A 24,328-nucleotide genomic window follows, 5' to 3' on the forward strand; every position below is an offset into this window, starting at 1 on the left:
TGGTAATCAAACTCCCTTCAATTGTTATGTTTGCTAACTAGCTAACCAGTCATCACCTTCAGCTATCAAGGAGCATGAAATCTGTCTGGAAGGTGAAAATCACAAGGAGAAATGAGAAAGAAAATGAGAAGGGGCTAGTTAGCTACAGAAACATTCAGTATCATATATGTCACTAGCTATAGCCAACTTTAGCTAACCAGATAGTTAGATAGCTAACTTTTGGTAGTCATTTCAGTCCTCTGCCTTCTCTATTTCTTTCTCACAGACTACCTCTCGTAAGGTGGTTCCACATAGATTTATAGATTTTGAGATAAGCTATGGAACATTATTTCAAAGAGTAGAGTGAAGCTGTTCCTAGAAAGGGCACCTTCAACATGAGGCCCATGTGAATGCTGTTTTATTCATGCAGTTCACTTTCACAGGCATCACCAGGGAGAAATCAGCAGTTCCCTTCTACCTGATGACAGAGTTCAGAGTACAGCCGAGTTCTAACCTTACTCAAGAGAGAAACTCAATGTACCCAGCAGTGCATGGTTTAAAGTACTCTCATGCAGAGTTGCACAAAGTAACAACGTTTCATGGTACAGTCAGACCTAGAGCCAAAGCTACATTGTTTGTTGTCTTTGCATAGTTATACCTGTGTTTGTGCAGGATTAAATTTTATTTGGGAAGAACAAATTTGATCACTTTTACTTTTCTTTTTGTTTGTTGTTCACTTATGTCACAGAGGAGAACAAGCTCAATTTTCAGTTGCTCCTCTAGGGCCCCTTCCTTTGTGCTTGCCATCCCCTCCAGACCCTCTCTGCTGCTGCTCTGGCCCTTGTGCTAACACTTGCAAACATTCAGTACTCACTTGAAAGCTTAGAGCACGAGCCTTCATTCAAGAGTGAAAACAAGAATAATAGTCCTCATTAAATATGCATATAGAGGCACCAGGGCGTTGCAGCACTGTGGACAAGTGTGGGTTTGAGGGAACTGGCAGCGTGAAACTGGTTAATTATCTGTAGCCATATTCCCTCCATGGGACCAGAGCCTCCATTTGAGGATGCTGCAGTGAAGTTGTATTGCTAAATACTATGGAGGGACTGTGCTCTGGAGTACTGGCTCTGGGAACACTAAGATGGAGGCCTTTACACAAATGACGGGCGAGAAGAGGTAAGGAAGGTGCAGGCTAGAGCACGGGTCTACTATAAATATTGGAATGATACTTGATGCCGGGTCCAGATGGCAGTGTGCACATGTGTCCTGTGTGTATGCATCTGGGGTGGCAGGCCTAAATTTGATAAACTCATTCTTTTAGCAAAGCTAATCCTCACAAATCAAGATTCTATAGCACAAAATGCTGTTGTGTTATCTTTCATTTTATGACTGGGTAAGATTAAATTGCATTACATAGGATGCCTCTGTGTTTGAGCATTGTTTGGAGTATTCCGTTCCTATCACATTTGTATCTATATATTGTTTAGACTGACCGGATCCAGCCTGAGAAGTTATGGTATGATTTCCTTTTGTGACTTGAGACGACTATTCCAATGGCTAAATATGTGTTTAAACACCAATCTCAAAGACTTGGCTTTTTAAAGAGTTATTTACTACAGTTTGGACACTGTAATACAGCAATTCTCAGTGTTCTCTCCCAATATTTCACTTGTTCCATGATTGGTAGTCTTTTTTTTTCAGAAAACAAATGTTTTTAGCAAAAAAAAAAAAACACAATCCTTAGACATCCTTAGCAGTCACTCATAACTTTATTATCACAATTCCTCAATGCTAGTTTAAGTCAATTTATACATAAAGCAGTACAAAATTGTCAGTTTTGTGGTATTCAGGCCTATCAAGCTATTATAGAAAATTAGTCAAATGTGTGTTTAATATAATCTTTAATTTGCAAACAAGTCATGAGGCAGAATTTTAAGTTAAGAATGAAGTATGTTATCAATCACCACATTATCCCAGTCTTGCATGTGTACAAAAAATGGCCTTCAGCGCCACCTGCAGTGAGACTCTGTAACCTACATGGGGGTAGTACTCTGTTTTTGAACTATGAGATGCTTTTATGCTGTGTTATGTATTTTACAACCATTTATATTATACCTACAAACATGTCATAGTAAAATGGCTTATTAATTCAACTGTCACTCCATTTCACACCAGTAGTAGGTGTTTGCATCATATTTTTGAAACCATTAAATCATAAAATCTTTAAAGAATTATTATTTAACTTCAACATTCAATGGTATTCAAATTGTTAATCACAATTGTTAATTGTTATAGCCAAAGTAGTTTAAGTGAAACTCAAAGTTCGTTTTGTGTTGAAGACGAGAAAGACCAGTACCTAAATGAATGCAGTCACATCAAGTTAATTGAACGTATGGTATTTTTCCTTCCTGTCTGCCCACCTGCTCTCTTTGCATTGTTCAGTGGAGAGCAGTGCAAACAAGTGATTCATCTGGGGTTCTGTCTAAGGGTTCACAGACTCACTCAACTGTAACTTTATTGGGATTATACATCTCACATCTTACAGCATGTAACTGATATGTTGTGGATTCATAAAGCTATACAGATTTACAAAAGTGTTACCATGGCAAAGGACAAAAGAAATACTGTATGTGGAGTGGATGTTTGCAAGCTGTAAAAAAGTCATTGGTATCAGCATTAATAAGAAATAATTTCCCCATTTTGTTTATCTATTCACAAAGCATGAGAAATTAAAAATTGGCTACCATGAAAAAATCTTAATGGGTACAGTATTTGTTAATGATGTTTTCATTTGCTATTGCAAAAATTGTACTGTATTTGCCTTCTGTGGCCTTATGGTTAGAGTATCCATGTTTACACCAGGGAAATGTGAATACTGTATTGCTACCACCTGCCATAAATTAAAAATGATATTCATCACCCCAGTGTTTGCCAATAAGCTTTGAGTAGATGAACTGAAATAAGGGTAATTCTACTGTGGCTAAATAAACAATGTTGAGCTAATGAGCTATATAATAAGCTAATATATATATAATGAGCTATATAATAATTTTCTGTCAGTTTAGCCTATCCAACTCATTTTGGGGAGGATCATTGGAGGTATTGTCATTTTTAGCCCTAAACTGACCCAGGGGAGTCATTTCCATAGCTACTAATTCATTATAGGTAAGGTTTGTTGGGAGAGCTGATCCTGAGTCATTTATTGATAGCAGAAAGTAAGAGCTCATGGGTACCTCATGAAAGGATCCTTGGTTTACTTCCCTTTTTTCCTGTATGATTTTTATACCACAAAAGTAAGCAAAATAAAAAGTAAAACTGTTGTGATTTATTTTATTTATTTTTTTTTAAAAAGGGGGAATATGGCCCCAGGGCTCCATGCAGCCCTATACTCCGCATATGTTTGGACCAAGCCCTGTCGAAACTGACATAAGAGTTAAAAATTCAATGGTTTTTTTGTACTCATCTCAAACAAATCATGGAAAGGACAATAATCACAAAAGCTGGGCTTTTGCGAAGCGTATCAATATATAGACCTAAACAAAGAAAGCAGAGGAGGGCAGGTGGATTATCTGAATGATGAAATTGCACCACTTAAAGACTGCTTTTCATCAGAAGAGCGCCCTGGGTATGTTTGCCAAGCAATCCACTCCAAACCTCATTTGTCAGTTTCACTTGTAAAAAGCAGTACTTTCTTGTTACCTGCTGTCCAGAGATGATATCCTGTGATGTCACTGTCCATGTGGGCACATTGTTTTTATAAGCAGACTAATAGAAGAGATGCTGTTCTACTTGTATAAAAGGGAGAAGACTGTCAATGTGCGGAACTGGTTTTGCCAGGCATGTGTGTGTTAGCAGCTACATTTGCTTAAGGATTATTTGTGTGTGGATTTTCTGTCATGGGCTGAAAGGGAGCCCACATAAGAATGGGCCCATTTGTTCAGAAGGCAGTGTCAGTTTGCGTAATGCATTATACAAGACAGCAAACTGCATGGACACTTATGCATAGACACTTACTGGGCAGCTGAGATTCCTCATACATATTCTTCTCTGGACTCCATCCCTTGCCAGGCAACTGGATGCTCTGCCTTGGGAAGAACTGGTGAGATTTACCACAAGGTAAGCTTTGTCAAGCAATGGGCATCAGTTTTGGGAAACGTCTCCATAACCAGAGATCATGTAAGGTACCGAGGCAGGTCAGGAGATGTATGTGAAAAAGAAAAGAGGATATTGCTTACTTCATACATTGTGCACAGATATTAATGAATTAAACGAGTTAGGTTAAGAGGACAGAGTATATGAACTTGATCTGATGCCGCAATATATAAGTTAATAACTAGTAGTAACTAGTAAAGTAATCTGAATTTTAATTCAGATTAAATTATTCTACTGATCAATCTGCATTTCTATTAATCAATCTACATCGACTGATCAATCTGAATTGACAGACAGAATTAATTAATTCCATAATTGAAATGAATTGTTTTTTCCTCTTCCAAGGTTTATTAGGGAGATGATTTTAAACAGCCACGGGAATGATTCATTATTTGTGGCCTTTGCATTCCAGCCTCAGTGATGAATACAAATTATATTCGGTTAATTTAATCAAAAATGGACATGTTGTTCAGGTGAACTCAGGTATTGTTTGTCCAAATACATATAAATCATATTGCTGAAGATGTGATGTAGTTTTGTGCTACAGTTGTGCCATGTTTTTCTGTTCAAAACCGGGCCCCATTGTATGTGAAGGGTCAAACCTATGCTTCACAGCTCTGCGTATTCTAGTGTGGTATCATGACACTAAAATTTGAAAAATAACATGGAAATGCTCCCTGTTTGTTGGTACTGGTAACTGGGGAAGAATGGTTAAGATGATTGCCATCAGATTAACTAGGATTCAATTAAAATCACAAACCTGGTGCTCTTTAGGAAACATTTTGTGATAGTATGGTTTGATGTTGCTCTTGATGTCTGTTTATTCAGTAAAATCTTTTGTTCAGCACAGTGTGGTTTTATGAAAATGAAAAAGAAGTAGAGACATATCTCTCAATGTTGACAGATCTTGTTTCAAAACAGACTTTATCCTCCGGTTTGTAACATTCCAGGCTATAACCAATGGGTGTTGTTCCCAATAGGATGTAGTGAAGTGTAATTATCATTAATAGTGAAATGAATAACGAGTACAGGGCCTTATCTGTTGTGAATGTAGCAAATACACACTACTGGCTGTTAAATGCTTTCCAGTTAGAGATATGTTCAAGTGTAATACATCTCCACCTTAAAATTAGTCATTATTAAAATTAGACTTTGATGTCAAATTATAGATAATTTCAGTCTGAGTGCTCCTGTGCCATTTCATGATAAAACACAAATGCACATTAATAACCTTTGTGCAGATCCAAGTTCAAGTTCTTTTTCAAACGATTTGTACTACTACACCTTAACACTAGTTATCTGAAAACTTTACGTTGTGTGGTCGCAAAGAGTTCGACAATATTACGTTCCGGTTACGATGGAAATGAATGCATGTTTTTTACGAAGTCGTGAGCAAGCAAATAAACACCTTTACTGATAAAAGGGAAGCTGTTCAACGGTGTTGTGTAGTTGCTTTGATGGTAAATGATCTTTCTTTGACAAAATCCGAAATCATCTTGCATCCTAAACAAGTGTAAAGGGCTAATCATTCGGAGGTGGCGTGCTCCACTTGTAGGCTAAACACTAGAGAAAGACACGGTGTATTCAGTGAGATTTCTGGTGAACGGTTGCATGTGGGCGGCTGAAAATTGGTATGCACATAGTTATACTAGTTCTAAGAAATTTGGGTTGCTGTTTTGGACTGTGTTTTAAGAATACTCGACGCTTAAAATAAGAAGATTTTGTATACGCAGAGGGGGGCGCTTCTGCACGGACAGTTGGTAAAGAAGATTTTGGTGTTACTAACTCCTTTCATCTCTTCGATGAATGGAAGTAAATAATCTGTGTTAATGATGAAACCGGAGTTGAACTTTGGATAGATCGAAAAAAAAAGTCATTGCCTTAAAATCAGCACTTGACACAAAAGTTTGCTTGTTATAATTCTGTTTTAACAAACTCCTCTGCACTGCAGTTAAGACTCGAAAAAAGATCTTCCTACACCACTAGATGGCCCAGCAACACAATATATTGTTTGTTGGTCAGCCTTACATAACAGGGAATGAATGGTGAGAGTGCCGGGCACCTGCTCATTCCCATAGCCTGGTAACCAAGTGATTTAGCTGAGTGCAACAACAAAGGCTATCCTCCTGTGATGACATTACAGATAAGCCATCCCGACGATCTGTATGTCATGAGCAACAACAGAATTGACCTATCAGAATGCCTGACTCTGTGTCACAAGGAGGGAAACGGTTGCATTATTAACTAGTACATATTCTGCTGGTCATCTGCAGAAAATTTCAGGCAGCTAATGAAACTACAGAAATGGTCAATTAAATGATATTTATATTTGTGTTCAATAACAGTTTCATAGGGGTTTGCAAATTAAATATGGAAATAATATTTATGTTACAAGAATTTTAATACATTCTGTGACCACTTTGCGTGAGACAGCATAATTGCATTCTGGTGTAAGTAGATCTTTTTTTCCCCGCATTCATTAGATCTTTTGTTCTTGCTTTCTCTATAATAGAACAACCCAGATGCAACAAACAAATATTTCTTAGTTATTTTAAAACATTAGCATCCTCTTAGACTTTAGAAAGGCTTCATTTAAATGTTCAAAAGAATTTATTAGGAAACCACCTGTAAGCTAGAATCAGCTTTAAGATGCTACTGTACAGGATGACTTGCAATGAAAGATGTACATTTTTTAAAAGTGGGGTTGAGTTCCGTTTCCACTTTAATTATCTTGACGTCGCCATCGGTGCCCTCAATCATTGGGATGTAGAAACAAGCGCTCCATTGACCTCACTGAACAAGAGCCTTATCAGCAGCATGGAGGAGAGGTTTTTCCGTGATTAGGAGCAAACATAACCCAGGCCATGTACATAGCAACAGCTTGATATCTCCTCTTTGACTTGTGGCCACGCATGGTAATGCCCAGATAGGCTTACAATGCCAGAATGATAAAATGAGAATGGCAATCAGATACCCCAACTCCAATGGACCCCAAGATATATCATTGTGTCATCAGGTGATCTCAGCAATGATTTTACCACTGTACACTGAAAAAGCCTGTCCTACTTGTTTCTCTGTTGTTTTACACTGGTCCCAATTGAAAATCAGAGATTTCTGTTGTTTCTGAAATCTGTCTCCTTTCATAGTTTCATAGTGGTCTAGGAAAGCACATTGGGAATTGCCCCCCCCCCCCCCCCCCCCAATACATTTTGAGCGTAAGCACAGGGTACAAACCACAAAATTAACCTGACTATTTAACCTGATTTTTATGTCTTAGCATAAGGCTATAATTCTCTGTAAATAAGCATCAATAAGGAATCATTGCATTACATTACATTATTGTTATTTAGCAGCTGCTGTTATTCACAGCGACTTACAAAGTGCATCTAATAAAGTGGCTGGAAAAGTTTCACAAATAGGACACCACTAACCTGATATGAGCAAGCGTCAGTGCCAAACATAGCAAAACTGAGATCGCAAGCGTGTGAGTAGATCAACATGTAAGTGCAATGAAATAATTAGGATATGTAGCTCCTGGCTCTTGCTCTGGATCTCTCCTCTACAAAGAGTCTTAAAATTTGGTTTAGAGAATCTTTCCACTGCCTGTATTGCGTACCCTAGAGATAATATACTGTAGGCTGTACTGTATACTCTGGCTTTAGTATACTCTCTGTACCATCCCCCATAAGATTGAGTATTGACCTTAAGTTTGACATGCTCAAATTTGCAAGCATAGTTGTGGAAATGTCCTTTTTGCACAGTCTGTCCAAAAGGTCTTCATGGTAAAATCTATTCAAGCATCTCCATGTCACAGCCTTATGGAGAAATGGCCAACAGTCAAGAAGACCCTCTGACTCTATTTCAAATGCAGCTCATCTATCATCCTGACCGCAGTTCAATTTGTAATGTGACTGGCATGTAAAAGATACATCAGATATATCAGCATGTAAAAGATAGATCAGATACATAATATTTTTTGTATTATTTTGCTTTGTGATTGTATTTGTATTGTACTGGTGAGTTTCAAGCTAATAGTTTCAAAGAGTTGATTTGGTTCTAAACAAAGAAAGCACCACACAAAAACAGTCTGTATGTACACCAACATTTAAATATTAACAGATCCTCAAAATATAGACTAAAACTACAGATTTCTCCCTAAATACATGAAAAAGACAATGCTGGTTTTGAATAGTCACCAAAAACTATTTAATTTATGACTGAACATAAAAGGATTATGTGAAAGATATCATTACTGTGAGGCACTTGACATATATAACACCAAGATGCAGTAACATTTTGTAAATACTCCAAATTATCCTGCCATTTTGGTGTCTCAATCACCAAAACTAAAAAAAATACTTCATTATTATGAAAATGATAATGATAAGATATATAGCAAGGGTGAAGTGAAATTAGAGAGGACCTGCCCAACCCCAAGTAATGACATTATCACAACATTAAAACAGCAGGTAATGCACCATGGTGTAGAGATATTATCTGCTGTAATAATATTTTTCACATTACAAAATGTTATGTACACATGTTCATTGCTGTCAATTTCTCTTTTAAACTTTTCAACTTTTAAATATGAATCCGCAAGCATTCACTGTGAAATAAATCCCAGCCTCTGCTTTTGCTGAAGTCAGAACTTTATAAAGGTCTTACAACAACTCTGTGCTTTCCTCACCATGCATTTTTGCCTGGTATTCAGTTGGATGAATCCAGTCATTTTTCATGACTAATGATGCAGCGGAAATTTTGAACTGCAAATGACTCTAAATTGGGATTAATATTATTAAGTCAAAGCTTGTCTTTGGATAGTACAGGTAAAACCATATTATGGCTAGCAAAAGGGTTATTAACGAGGTCACAAGGATCAGCTTTAGTTCTAAGTTTGTTTTTGTTACAAGTAAAAAGGGCATGTCCAAAAGGTAAAATTGTGGCTGCAATTGAGTATTATATGAATCCCTGGGGTTTTATTACACCTCTCTAAAAAAGGAAAGATACTTTTGGCATTACTTTAAAATGTATAGATGCTATCTGATATAAGGGATAGCACCTCCATTCTCATTTTGCCAGCACCAGGTAGAAACTGATACCACAGACCTAGTGACCTAATAAGGTAATTGTATCTTTGTGGGTTTCATGGAAGGTCCATGAAATCATTGTAACTTTAGACTCCTGCATTTTACCAAATCACTAAACATATCAAATATCGATCTGAAGATCACAAGATTTCAGGAGTGACCGAATTTAATTTAAAATTGATAAGCACGTTATGTTGTTGTTAATAACCGAGTGGCACAACAGCCAATAGCAAATTAATGAATATTTTAACAGCACTCTTTTATATCTCTCATTTTCGACAGATCTACAAAGCTTTGATATTTGCTAGAGATTCAGTATTTATATTTATATTTGAAGAGATTCAGTGTCTGTCTCCTTCTGTAATACGGATACTAAAACAAGTTACTTACAGTACAGTTTTCCATTTATGAGCATTTAAATTATTCCACCAATTCCCTGTTTCTGTTTTGTGCTTTTATTTGATAAGCTTCATTATGTTTTATTTCATACACACAGAAACGCAGAAACAGAAACATACACACACACACACACACAAACACGCAGACTCACTACACATGTACACAAGACAGAACCTGAAGTACATGCACATGCAAGTGCACATACCCATGCATGCACACATTCACTCAGAAATACACACAAGTACACATACATATGCACAATAGTCTTCCTGAAGCAAAGCCATTGATTGTTTTTAGGCTTTGTTTCATTACTTTCCAAGCTATATAACTTACCACAGTGTCAGGTCAGAACACAGAACGTCTCTGTTTTGAAAGTCTGCTCCCCAGATATATTTTGTTCTTCTTTGGATATGTTTCGTAGACACTGTGTAGTAACAGCTCAGCCCACCTGCATAATTCATACAGGAATGAGCCTCAGAGGTAATGTTACACCAAGGCAGTATAGCTGACAAATTAAGGCTCCTTCTACAACTACAACGGGGAGCACAAACACATTACCAGACACATGCTTTCTGAGTCTAAGAAGGTCTGTACCTAAAAACATCTTTAAAAAAGCATCTGAGGAAGATTACCGTGTCTGTAAAGAAGAGCACTGTGGCACTTTCTAAATAGTAACAAAGGGATGCTGAAAGTAGAGGATACCTCTGACTGTAGTGACGGACAAGAAGCTGCTTTATCTGTGGGGAAAGCTCCTGCCAAAGCCACTAAAAGTATAGCCATGGGAAAGGAACTTTGAATGTTCTCAGTGGAAAAAGAATCTATGGGATTTTTCTGAAGATGGGAATACAAATCATTGTAAGGTAAAAAAAAATATTTTGAACATCAAAGACTTTTGATCACTATTCAAGATATCATGGATCAAACAATGCATTGCCATTCAGAACTTTATTTTTGTGTTTGAATTAATCAATCAATCAAGTTTGTTTTTTTTCAATCACTTTAGTTTTATTGTTGTGTTTATACATTGCTTACTGGATTTTGTTGAGACATCCTCCTGAAATTATGGCATTTTCTACATCTAGGATATCCAATACTGCCTGATAACTTGTGACACAGTGACCCAGATTATGTTTTTTGCAAAAGCATAAAATGCCAGCCAAGAAAGGTGACTCAAAGTCTGCAGCCAAGAAAGGAGGGAAAGCAGAGGCAGAGAAAAGCAAAGGCAAACCAGAGGATCCAAAGAAAGGAAAGGCTGACAAGAAGCCTGAAAAAGATGCCAAGGAGGATAAGAAGGGAGGGAAGGATGACAAAAAAGCAGGAAAAAAAGAGAAGGAACAGCCCCCTAAAGGAAAGGGCAAAGATGATGGAAAGAAAGGCAAGGATGATGGAAAGAAAGGCAAAGACAAAGGAAAGGGTAAGAAGGCTGTTGCAAGTGAGTCAGATGAGGGCTCTGATGCAGAATTGGTGAAGAGTGAAGAAGAAAGTGAGAAGAGCGAAAATGAGGATGAGGAGGCAGAGAAGGATGAGGAAAGTGATTCAGAGGCTGAGGATACCAGACGCAAGCGAAGAAAGGGTAAAGCTACTGCAAAAGGAGCTTCAAAAGCAAAGGGAAAGTCAAAATCAAGACGTGGTCAATCAGAGGATGAGGATGAGGATGAAGAGGATGAGGAAAAAAGTGAGGGTGAGGAAGATGAGGAAGATGAAGGGGAGGGAAGTGAAGAAGATGAAGAGGAGGACAGAAAAGGAAGGAAAAAACACAAGGATGGGCATCATAAAGCCAAAGTGGAGGATGCAACTGATGGAAAAAAGAAAAAAGCGAAAAAGAAAGAAGATGACAAAAAGAGTCCTCCACCTCCAGAGCCTCCAAAAATTAAAAAAAGTGGGCTGAAGAACACTTCAAGGCTTTTCATGCGGTTTTCAGGGTTCCGGAGGCGAAGAAACTCCAAGAAACGCTTGAAAAGCACCTCGAGATTGTTTCTGGGACTTGGAAAACGTAAACATCGTTTGGCAAAAAAGAAGAGAAGAAAATCAGTCTTAAAGAATACATCTAAATTCATGATGCGCTTTCGAACCAGCAAGAAGAAGAAACAAGCAGAAAAGGATAAGGAAAAGGAGAATGGAGCTCCTAGGAAGACTTCATTTTTATTAATCAGGCTAGGGGGCAGAGATGGAAAGTCTGCAGAGCAGTCTGAAAAGAAAACTGGATTTTTCAAAGGCCTTTTTGGTAAAAAGAAACCTGGGACATCAGATTTTAAATACCGTTCTTTGGTTTTGGGAAAGCTGGCAGGAGCAACTAATTGGCTCACCAAGAGGTTTCTTTCTACCAAAGGGAGACAAAGCGCTGAGAGAGCTGGCAATCAGCGATGGATGTCCAGAGGTGGATCAAGAAGAGTACCCCTCTCATCTGAGGATGAAGGTTATGATCAGTACTCAAATATGAGAAGATATCATGGTTATCGCAATGAAGGATATGAGCATGATGACGATGACTATGGCTATGAGGAAGATGATTACAGAAGAGATAGATATGACAGACGTGCTTCGCGGAGACGATCTCTGCAGAAGAATCGAAATCATTATGCAGAGCACCATGTTCCTGTCCAGGGACGATCAGGAAGATTTGAACAGCAGTATGACCATTATGATAGTAACGGGCAATATTATGATGATCAGTCCCAAGACTATGGCTACTATGAAAATGGAGATAACTATTTTGATCATCCAGGGGGATATGAGGATGGGTATGAGTATTATGATGAAGGTATGGATTATTATGAACAGTATCAGCCACAAGATCAGTATGGCTATTATGACGATGCAATGGATTATCTTGATTATGGACAGCAGGCAGCAGATGGATATGCATATTATGATGATGGTATGGAGTATTTTGATGAAGCACAATATCCAGTGGAAGATGAGTATGGATATTATGGGAATGAGATGGCAAGCTATGACCAAGGTTTTTCCCCTGATCAGTATGGTTATTATGATGATCAGCAAGATTACTTAGAAACACCCTATGGAGTAGGGATGGAATCAGATCCATACATGATGTATCCAAGTAACGAAGATCCATATTTCCAGGATTATCAGTTTAATTACAGTGAAAATGGTGGATTACCATACTTAGAATCTTCCCACAATATGTATCAACCATATCCCTATGTTATGGAGGATATTATGGAGCAAGAAGAGGCTGATGAGGTATATGCTGATGAATATGGGAATTATACCACAGATATGGGAATCCAAAATGCAATGCAGTTCAGACTACCTCGACCGCAGGTCAAATTGTTTGGAAAAGAAAAGCTTGATGTTCAACTTCCACCATCGCCACAACTCCCTTTAAGTGACTTTGAGGACATGTCAGATGTACAATTTGAAAATACACTGTCCTTTCCTTCCGCTGCACCAGGGTTTCCTCAGGGTGTTCAACCAGGAATTCCCTTTCAAAGACCGCTCTCTCCAACACCTACAGCTATGCTTATTAAACAAGCAAATTCCCCAACACCAAGTGTAAGGAGGTTTGGGAGCCCCGTTCCTGTCAGATCACCACAAATGCCATCTACTCCAGTACCCCAAGTCAGATCCTTTTCTCCTCAAAGGCCAGCTTCACCATCTCCAAGCAGACGGTCTTTGGGAGTCATGGGGTCTCCACAACTCTCAAGACCACTCTCTCCTCATGCCTCTGCAAGAAGGTTTGGAGAACAAAATCTGTCAAATTTTGACCAACCCCCTCAAAATGGATATTCCCCATTGCCTTTGCGAAGGTTAAGTCCTCATCCTTCTCCACAGCTGTCCGCAAGGCATGTAAATATGTCTCCTGGAAGAAGAAGCCCATCCCCGCAACCATCAGTGCGGGGATTTGATGTACATCCTCACGAAATGGAACCACCGCTCTCCCCAAGGCAACCAAGAAGAATGGTACATCAGCCATCTCTTAATAATAATGCTCAAAGATCACCATCCCCATTACCAAGGAGAAAATTCAGCCCTCCTCCTTCTCCACAACCCTCAAGAAGGGGGCCATCCCCTCAGCCATCATTAAGGCAAAGGCCTCCGTCTCTTCAACCTCAAAGAAAAAGCTTTGGTCTTAGTAGACTGCAATCTGATGCAGTTGCTAGAGAGCCAATGAGAGTACCATCACCTCAACCCTCTGTTAGAGGAAGTCCTCCATCCTCTCCACGAGGTTCAATCAGGAGGAGAAGTCCACTCACTTCTCCAAGAGGTTCTTTTAGACAAAGAAGCCCCCCCTCCTCTCCACAGCTATCACCCAGACAAGATGCAGCTCCTCCATCACAAGCTCCTCTTAGCCCGTTTGGTAGGAGAACACCACAAATGCAACCTTCTCCTCAACCGTCTTTAAGAAGAATGAGTCCACCCTCATCCCCTCAGCTGAGTATGAGACCTGCTGGCAGCATAAAGCACAGAGAAGCTGAAAGACCCCCATCACCTTTTCCAATGCAGAGAGCATCTCCAACTCCTTCAAGACAAATTCATGGTGCTGGACCTGAGTTTCAACAACCTATATCACCTCGTTTACCAGGAAGCCGGAGGCCCCCATCTCCATCACCATCAAGACTATCAAGCAGACCTTTGAATGAAGTTGAAAGTACTCCCACTGGAACTCCTCCACTCAGATATAGAGGGCGCAACAATGTGCCTATGAGAGCTGTAAAACCATCAACAGGAAACCCTTACATGCAGCGAATGGGTCGTCCTGGAGCCCATGTTCCACCATTTAGATCATCTTTACGAAGGTCAATTCCAGCTGGACCTCAGTCACCACTTTCTACTCCACAAATGTCAGCAAGGCCTGGCGTTCATCCAGGGACCCCTAAACCTCTGAGAAGCAGTCCAAGGCCTGTTGGCAGAGGACGTCCTGTTGTAGGGATTCCTCGAAACCCCCCTTCGCCAAGACAGTCAATACGAAGGGCTGGTCCTCCTGTAAATCTAGGTAGCCACAGGCCACCCTCTCCACAGCCTTCTCTAAAACGAATGGGGCCACCATCACCACAACTTTCAGTGCGGCACCACTCAAGCAGACCACCATCACCTCAACCTTCAATAAAACATGGATCACCATTACCCACAAGGTCACCCTCACCTAGGAACCTCTCCTCCCCACTTTTGACAAATGCTTTGCAGAACCCTAGCATTCAAAATGCTTCTTTCAGGCCACCCTTTATGGGGAATAATGATCCCTACTCTCCAATGATGACAGAATTTGACCAGACAATACAGCAAGGTTCATCTCCACTGCTGACTAATGCTTTGCAGAACGCTAATATCCGCAATGCTACCTATAGATCACCCTTTCCAGGAAACAGTCCCTATTCTCCAGTAATGACAGAACTTGACCAAACAATAGTGCAAGCTCCATCCCCACTTCTGGAAAATGCTTTGCAGAATCCTAACCTTCGCAATGCATCCTACAAGACACCTTTACAGAGAAGTGCTTCCCCTTATTCTCCAGTAATGACAGAGTTTGACCAAACAATAGTGCAAGCTCCATCCCCTCTTCTGGCAAATGCTTTGCAGAATCCTCATCTTCGCCATGCATCCTACAAGACACCTTTACAGAGAAGTGCTTCCCCTTATTCTCCAGTAATGACAGAGTTTGACCAAACAATAGAGCAAGCTCCATCCCCTCTTCTGGAAAATGCTTTGCAGAATCCTCATCTTCGCAATGCATCGTACCAGACACCTTTACAGAGAAGTGCTTCCCCTTATTCTCCAGTAATGACAGAGTTTGACCAAACAATAGAGCAAGCTCCATCCCCTCTTCTGGAAAATGCTTTGCAGAATCCTCATCTTCGCAATGCATCGTACCAGACACCTTTACAGAGAAGTGCTTCCCCTTATTCTCCAGTAATGACAGAGTTTGACCAAACAATAGAGCAACATCCATCCCCTCTTCTTGAAAGTGCCTTGCAGAATCCTAATATCCGTGATGCGAACTATAGGTCACCGCAAGGAATGTCTCCTTATTCACCAATGATGGGAGAATATGATGAGCTCATGCAACAAGCTTCCTCTCCAGTTTTGTCAGATGCATTACAGAATCCTCATGTTCGCAATGCTTCATATAGGACACCTTTACAGAGAAGACGCTCTCCTTATGCAACAAGGACACAGTATGACCCACTAGCAGGGCAAGGCTCCTCACCACTTTTGTCAAATGCCTTACAGAATCCTCATATTCGTAATGCTTCATATAGGGCACCTTTACAGCGAAGGCACCCTTCATATTCTCCAGTGATGACACAGTATGGCCAGATAAGAGGGCAACCCCCCTCACCACTTTTGTCCAATGCCATACAAAATCCTCATCTTCGCAATGCTTCATATAGGGCACCTTTGCAAAGAAGCAGGTCTCCCTATGCTCCAGTGATGACAGAGTTTGACCCTGTCATGGAACAAGGCTCTTCACCTCTTCTGACCAATGCTCTGCAGAATCCTCAACTCCGCAATGCTTCCTACATATCACCTTTTCCAAGAGGCCAATCTCCCTATTCTCCACAGATGGCAGAGTATGATCAGTTAGCACAACAAGGGTCTTCTCCACTTCTTAGAGATGCTCTACAAAATCCTCAGCTTCGCAGTGCTTCCTATAGGCTTCCAGATGGGACTATTTTAATGCAAAGCCCTGAACACACTATGGAACAAGCATCCTCCCCAAATTTGTCAAATGCCCTTCAGAATCCACACCTTCGAAATGCTTCCTATAGGCTACCAGATGGCTCCATTTTATCCAGAAACTATGGACAACAGCAACCTTCCTCTCCACTTTTATCAGATGCCCTTCAGAACCAACAGCTCCGTGGTGCTTCCTATAGGCTACCAGATGGCTCAGTTTTATCCAGAAACTATGGACAACAGCAACCTTCCTCTCCACTTTTATCAGATGCTCTTCAGAACCAACAGCTTCGCGGTGCTTCCTACACACTTCCAGATGGCTCAGTCTTGTCCTTAAAGTCAAAAAATCAACCTATCTCCCCACTTATATCAAGTGCCCTCCAAAACCCACAGCTACGCAATGCGTCATATAGACTCCCGGATGGGTCAATCTTAATCCCAAAACAGAAAGCTTCATCTCCACTGTTGTCAGATGCCCTGAAGAATCTTCATCTTCGCAATGCTTCTTACAGACTGTCAGATGGGTCAGTCTTAATCAGAAATCTATCTCCTACAAATGATAGAGCATCTCCTCCTTTTCTGACAGATGCTTTGCAGAACCTTCAACTACGCAATGCTTCCTATAAACTTCCCCCAGGAATGGTGAGTCACTACCCCCCCGATGATCCAAATGGAAAATATGCAGTGGTTACACCTCATGTTCACGGGATGGGGCCATCTTCACACTGGGCTCACAATCATACAAGGGAAGCTCAGGAAAGTGAAGATGTATGGTCATCAGAGAGAGTGCTTCCTCATCAAACAGTGCAGAATCTCACAAAATGGTCAATGTATAGGGATGAAACCTTAATGGACCATTTCCCTCCTCTCCTGCCTGGCCAGGAGGCAATTCCCGAACCTGAGTGGGCACCAGACAGAGAAGGAGAACCTAAAGGGCAGTGGTATGATAAGGTAATCTTTAAAATATATAACAAGTGTATCTTTCATTTTGTAAAGAATCATTATAATTGTTCTTTTGGAACACATTTTAGACTCTAGATAATCCTCTAACCTTCACACTTACTTTCACTTTACATCCACTTTCCAAACATCACTGACTGCAGTCATGAATTTTTTTTTGGTCAGAATGAAGTCATGACAGGCTTTCTTTTGGGGAACCAGGTGTTTGACAAAGTATTAAAAATGATAGCAAATTACTCATCAAAGAATGATTTTTTGTTTTCAATATCATGACCCTAGGGCAGGAATATACCAAAGGGATCCTGCAGTTAAAACACAGATTGTTGTGCAATAGTCAGGGTGCTTTGCAACAATCATTTACCCATATTGACACTTCTGCCAACGTAGAGGCAATCCCAGGAATTTAACCAATGCACAGTGTATAACTAAACAAACATAATTCAGACTTAATGATTCAGAAATGCACAGCAACAAATAAGTAAAATCAAAATCAAAACAGTTCTGTTTGTTGCTGTGGTATTTGTAGCTACTATATTTTTTAAATATACCTTTTCCATTGGTGTTTTAGAAACTAATACATACAAAATACTGTACCTTTAGCATATTCATGAACGAATACCAGACTGTATAGTCCCAAAATACTGTATGTTTGTATGTTTATGATTTTAGCTACTGTAATGTCCAGTAAGGTTCTTCAATATTTATTAGAAAGTGCTGTGTTCGTCTATTGTTTTTTTTTTTTCAAGGATATTTTGATAGGTAGATACCTGAGACGTTCCTGAGGAAATCAACCAAGGCCAGTGTTCTCTTTCTTGGGTTGCCTGTACTTTTATTTCATAGAGCTGAAAGCCTATGCCTCTAGAATCTGGATTTAATCCAGAGTAATTTGTTCTCTCAAAGTAAATCTCAGAATGAATGACTACATTAGTGTCTTGCATCAGAATTTACAAGGCTGGTTATGATGGCTTGTTTTTGGGAGGCCAATTAATGATACCACATCCTTTTTTCCCATTTTCTTGAATTACCAATCAACTTCCTGCTTCAGAGCTATTGGGAATTCAACAGTTGAAAGCGTCTTCGCATTTGAAATTTTGTATGTATATATAGTGTATCAAGGGTAGATAGATGCCACCAGAGAAGGGTGAGGTGTGTAATAATTCAAACACAGCTCAACAGCAGATGAGATTCCTACAGGATTTTTATTTTGAAGTGAAACAGAAGTGACTGTACAAAAACTGAAAAAGAAAATAAATGCTAGCCCCCTGTAAATCCTAACTTACACAAATTCCCGACCTATTTAGCCAGGAAATTACACTGATTACCAGTTGCACACAATCAGGGCAAGGCAAAGGAGTAATCCAGTCCACACAGTGGTCATTATACAGATTGGATACTCACACAGGCAATGGGTCAAAACAGGCATTCAGGCATACAGAAAAAATCTTTCACAATAAGACAACCAGACCTCATACCAACAGTCTGTCCTCCTCAATTCTCCAAACCACACATACAGGCTTCTTTAATGCACCACTGATGAGCAGGCAATCTCTGACAGGCGTGCTCAATGGTGCTAAAAACTGAGAGGGGCTGGAGGGAGGATACTGGCCCTCAATTACAGCTCCCCTTTCCATGTTACTATACTGTATACTGGCTATTTGACCAGCAGTAAAACAGTTAATAAAGAAGGGCATGAAAGCAGATGGAGCAATGGAACAGTAGAATCCAAACAGTTTTGTATTCAACATCAGTTAAAAGCAATATGGCAAAAATTAAAATATGCATGTAATGTGAATGTAAGTTTTTATATAAAATTGTAGCTGTTAAAACATCATCTGTTAGAGACAAAAGTGCAGAGGTTGTCGTAGTGAGATGAGCCTAATGTATTACCAGTTCCATACAGGGTTGTATACAGGGAATTTAGTAAACTTAAGATAAGATTATGTAAATATCCTGGTGCTTGACCAGTGAGTAAAATCACTTTAAAATAAATTCTACAGCATACAGGCAACCAGTGCAGGAAGGCAAAAACAGGAAAGGTGTAGATGCAGGTCTAGGTGTAGATGGTCTGTTTTTTTTGAGAAATTTCTTTCACATCCAGCATTTTATGTCAGTTAAACAATTTGCTAATGGGGCTACGGTAGTTATTATCAGGTACTAAAGAGATTCATCGCTGAGTATGTTCACTGTAACTAGTGAAGTAGTCCATGGCTGTTTGTGATTCTACCCCGGGGAAGCATGTATAAAGAGAAAACCAAGGGGTCATGAATAGATCTCTGTGGGACACCATGTATAATATCAGCCCTTTATGAAACATGATGATTCAAACTGATGAACATTGTCTAGACAGGTAGGATTGAAACCAGTGTAGTACTATACCAGGAATAGTTACAAACTTTTTAAGATGACGTACAAATATTTTTGTCATACATTATCAAAGGAAGTAATCAAACCTGTACAAAACAGGACAGACACATCACTTACGTCAACACTGAGTTGGAGGTCATCTACTACCTTGAACTCTTAACTACAGTCATCCCAAGGCTATGATTAGTATAGAAACCTGACTGAAACTTTTCAAGAATATTGTTTTTGCATAGAAAAGAGCTTAGCACTTAAACAAAAACACTAAGTGCTGCTGGATGGCTCATCATGTTAAGGTATTGATCTAGTGTGAATGGGTCCCATGGTCTGGTATCTAATCTAGACCAGTGCCAACTGTGCCAGTAGCCCCGCAGTGTGGCGTATAATTGGCTGTAGTGTTGTCAAGGGAGGGAGAGATTCAGTTAGGAGATGATGTCCATGTCGCTTCACATACCAGCAACCTCAGCGGCATACCCCATGCCTGTATGAAGCTGGACATGAAGTATCTTCAACTCATGTCTGTGCAAGCTCCACTTGTGGACTGTGGTGTGAAAAGAAGCAGCAGCAGATGTCATGTGTATTGGAGGAGAGGACAAATTTTACTGCACTCTCCCTGATTGATGATATACAGTAGGTTGCAGTAATGAATGTGGCTTGGGTATGATTGGACATTTCCAATTGGACAAAAATTGGGGGAAAGCATGACAAAATTTTAAGTAAGGGGGCTTTATTATGAGTCAGAAAATTTTCAAAATAAAACAGTCCAGATAATTTTATGTATTTGATCTTACATATTTCTTTAAACTAGATACTAAAAATCATGACCATAATGCACTCACTAAAGGTCACTTAACACGTATTCACAACAATGTAATATACCATTGGAACAGAATCATTATTTGTTTGATATGATTCTATAGACATAGTTATTACCACTTGAATTCACGCAAGGTTCAAGAGCTGCTCCACAGACTGTTTCTGTATTACATTCTCATTCTTGCCATCCTATTCTCAACTGCATAAAATTGGAATTTTGGGATATCATTTGCTGTGCAGATGTTTTCCATCCGAAGCCTGCCAACAATGCGATACAGGGAAGTGGCTGAGGAAGATGGAATTGAGGACATGACACAACTGGAGTAAGTCTCTCAGTGTGATGTCTCTATGATGGTATCCCTAAACGGTGAACACCTGAAGTGCTGTGCTTCTAATGTTAAACAATGTCAATTTATTAATTCAGCTTCACAGTTCCATGAACTATAATCACAGTTTCTTTGTTTAATATTGATTTTTTATACCAGTTTTATTGAGATGATTGTAATGACAAAAGTACACCAATAAACTGGATGTGACTGAGATTTTTAGCTTCAGGGTGCATTATATCATGTTGTTCACACAGAGTTTATTGAGAATGTTTTTTGTCTTTTTTAGAGAGCTCAGTGAGGCTGCCGTGTTGTTAAATCTGAGGAAAAGGTTTGACCAGGAGCTAATTTATGTAAGTACACTGATTTAGACTGGTAAACAGAGTTCATGAGTGCACAGATTTACATTAAGCATTAGAAACCAGATTCAGATTCTAAAAGCACGTCCACTGACCACTGATATGGAGCATGTATGTAAAATTTCCTGGAAGTGCTAAATGATATTGAGTACAGCCCCGATGACAGCAATGTAATTATTTTCTCTTCTTAAGGATATCTTAAATTACTAGTCTTCCAAATTCTTATTACATGTGTATGGCACTCTTCCTAAGGGCCTCATAATGTTCATTGAAACACTCTCTCTCTTTTCCATTTTTTAAAGACCTATATTGGCAGTATCCTGGTGTCTGTGAATCCTTACAGGATGTTTAATATCTACGGGACAGATATGGTGCTGCAGTATGAGGGACACGCCCTGGGTGAAAACCCTCCGTGAGTCTTACAGTGGCTTATAGGAGGATTCTGGACCTCAGTGGTTTTCACATCAAAGAGCAAATTAATACATCTTTGGCTTTAGATACAATGGTCACCAAGTGTTTTGTTTGCTTTTTTATATTCATTTTTTTTTTTTTACATTCATTTACATTCTTTTTTTTAACATTTCATACATACCAAGCTATTGAGAAAGGCTAAGTTTAAACCGTTTGTCAGTTTAAATACCTTTCTGGGACAGCATTGTATAACAGTCTCATATTTCTACCAGCACTCTGGAGCAGGGCCAGTCATGACTATGGTTATTGATTGCAGGAGACATTACATGGAAGGTAACATGAGAGGAGAGTTTGTAAAGCTGGATACGGTGACCACTGTGTCTTATCTAGTACTGACCTAGAAATTATTCACCCAATTTCTCTGGCTGTTGTCTTAGCTTGTTCAGAAACCTCAACTGAAAGCACTCTGTATTTTATTTTGTTTTGTAGTCACCTTTTTGCTATTGCAAATATTTCTTACACTACGATGATGGATGCCAAACAGAACCAGTGCATTATTATCAGGTAAGACCCCTATGGTCACAGCAACGTTCAGCTGGAAAGAGTCTTGTGAACATGAGTTTTATCAGCTCCAATGGTATAATCTTTTAAAATTAGGCAGAAAAGAAGAAGGCCAGAAAATGCTTTCATTATTTGCCTTTTGAATTCCCGCAGTTTGGATTCTGAACCTCGCTATAAATAATCTGAAGGATTTTAATAATGGAGACCTGCTGCTCCAAGCAAGTAAAAGTATTTGTTTCTGTGCCAAGAGAGCTCCCACACTGATCATGTCACTAAGTGCAATATATCCCCTTCCTGGGTCAGGGAAGCTAGCATGACATCTGCATTCCAGCACTGGCTGATGCAAAATGCAAGTAGTGGAATTACTAATCAAGCTAACAGTAAAGGTTAAGACTTCCTAAACATTGATGATGGTAGCCACATATTTCCCAAGTCATGTAATTGTGGGTTAAACATAGCAAATAAATAGATTTTGGTCTGTCTGACAAAAGCATCTTCTGTTCCAGTGGGGAAAGTGGCTCAGGCAAGACAGAAGCTACCAAGCTTGTGCTGCGATACTTAACAGCAATACATCACAAACGCAACATCACACAACAGGTACGCACAAGCTCAAGAGATCAAAAAATATATATATATTTACTAAATTTGATACATTTCTGCTGTGTATCTTAACATGTTTCTTTGTGTGTTTTGTCCTCATGTGCTCTGACACAGATTGAGGTATTGTATTCTGATACTGAGTTGCTGTGTGGCTTTGTGCACACTGAATTTATCTCCTTAAAACTGTATTTTCCTGAGAGTAATATGCGTGCAGTTTCAGTTGTTCATTCAGAAATATTTTTCTCGATTAATGTTTTTAAATAGTGATTATTATTTATGATGAGGTATTATTATTATTATGATTATTGTGATTATTGTGTGTGCATAATCTTTGCATGTACATTTGACCTCATCACTATGGAGAAATCTTAAGCCTGGGTGAAAAAAGGTGTGACCATTATAGTCTACTTTGTGTCACTGTGGCCCACATGGGTGCCTGTAGCCAACCTTAGCTGCCACAGACACTGTAGGCAGACAGATGGTTTACATGCTGAAAAGCCGATGATGTGGGGAGCCAAATCTAAAGCACTTTCTCTCCATTCATATTTCCTTTGCAGATTCTTGAAGCAACTCCCCTGTTAGAATCATTTGGAAATGCCAAAACTGTACGGAATGATAACTCAAGTCGGTTTGGGAAATATGTGGAGATCTTTTTGGAGGAGTAAGTACTATCTCTTATTTAGAAGAGCTTTATATTTCTCAATGGTGAAGAATACATGTTTTCATCATAATTAGGGTGAGGGCAATTGTAATTACTCTCAAAATCAAAGGTGTTTAATTAATTCACAGTGGGAAAAAAATCCAGCCATAATTATAGAATGTAATATGACATTCTTAAAACAACTGTTTCTGTTTTGCAAGTGTAGGGGTGGGGCATGGAGAAAAACATTAAAAATTTAATTGGTAATGTACTTTGTAGATTCAAATATTTTTGATCAAATTTGAGGTTCCTCCATGTTAACAATAGATAACAATTAGATAATGATAGAAATCTAAATTCTTTAACTTTATATAGAGTGGGTAGAATATTGTGATTCAGCTGTTGAGAAATTATGTGTGCAATCCAAAACATCTCCAACTCAAGATCTTGTAAAACAAGGTTTATTTGTTAGAAGCTATTCACCATAAATCAAACCATCTTTAGTATCTGAGGTTCTGAACGAACCAGAACTGACAAGAGGCCTCTCAAAGGCACAAATAACTAATGGGATTCTTAAAAATTAACTGTACTCACAAATACTATTTACCAACTTGTAAACTGTTTTAAAAAGTTACATCTAGGGTTGTGGAGATTGTCTAATCATTTTCATCTTTATGATAATTCTGACAAACAGTAATGGCAGGAAATCCCAGGTAACATATGCCATATTGGATTTTGTGTTACTCCGGTTAAGATTACAGAAGACATTGTAACTGCTACAGTTAATTGACAAGGTCAGCTTTAGATTGTGTATACATTGTAGTTAGGTGTCAGTTCAGATTTGTAAAAGGGGCAGCAAGATTGGTAATCCGCAGTGAACCTTACGTGAAGCATTATTAGCTTACTAGATGTTTTTCATTTGAAAATCTGCTATTGTCAGCTACGAAAGCTTTGCATCTTACTGTAACATAAATAACAGATGTATAGTCTTAAAAATGTATTCTTCTTGTTCTCATAAAGCTATTTTTCTAGCAT

General features: G+C 39.1%; 1 protein-coding gene across 1 annotated transcript in view; it reads left to right on the plus strand.

Annotated features, from left to right (window-relative positions):
* The first annotated feature begins 20,636 nt into the window (after positions 1–20,636).
* The window catches only part of LOC118779477 (unconventional myosin-XV-like), a 31,138-nt gene continuing 27,446 nt past the window's right edge, over positions 20,637–24,328 (plus strand). Inside the window, exons 1-6 of the mRNA XM_036531646.1 lie at positions 20,637–20,719; positions 21,012–21,075; positions 21,384–21,493; positions 21,982–22,056; positions 22,560–22,650; positions 23,211–23,314. Of these exons, the coding sequence (XP_036387539.1) occupies positions 20,637–20,719; positions 21,012–21,075; positions 21,384–21,493; positions 21,982–22,056; positions 22,560–22,650; positions 23,211–23,314 (527 nt within the window). The remainder of the gene's footprint in view (positions 20,720–21,011; positions 21,076–21,383; positions 21,494–21,981; positions 22,057–22,559; positions 22,651–23,210; positions 23,315–24,328) is intronic.

Source organism: Megalops cyprinoides, chromosome 1 (genome assembly GCF_013368585.1).
Source record: "Megalops cyprinoides isolate fMegCyp1 chromosome 1, fMegCyp1.pri, whole genome shotgun sequence".
NCBI lineage: Eukaryota > Metazoa > Chordata > Actinopteri > Elopiformes > Megalopidae > Megalops > Megalops cyprinoides.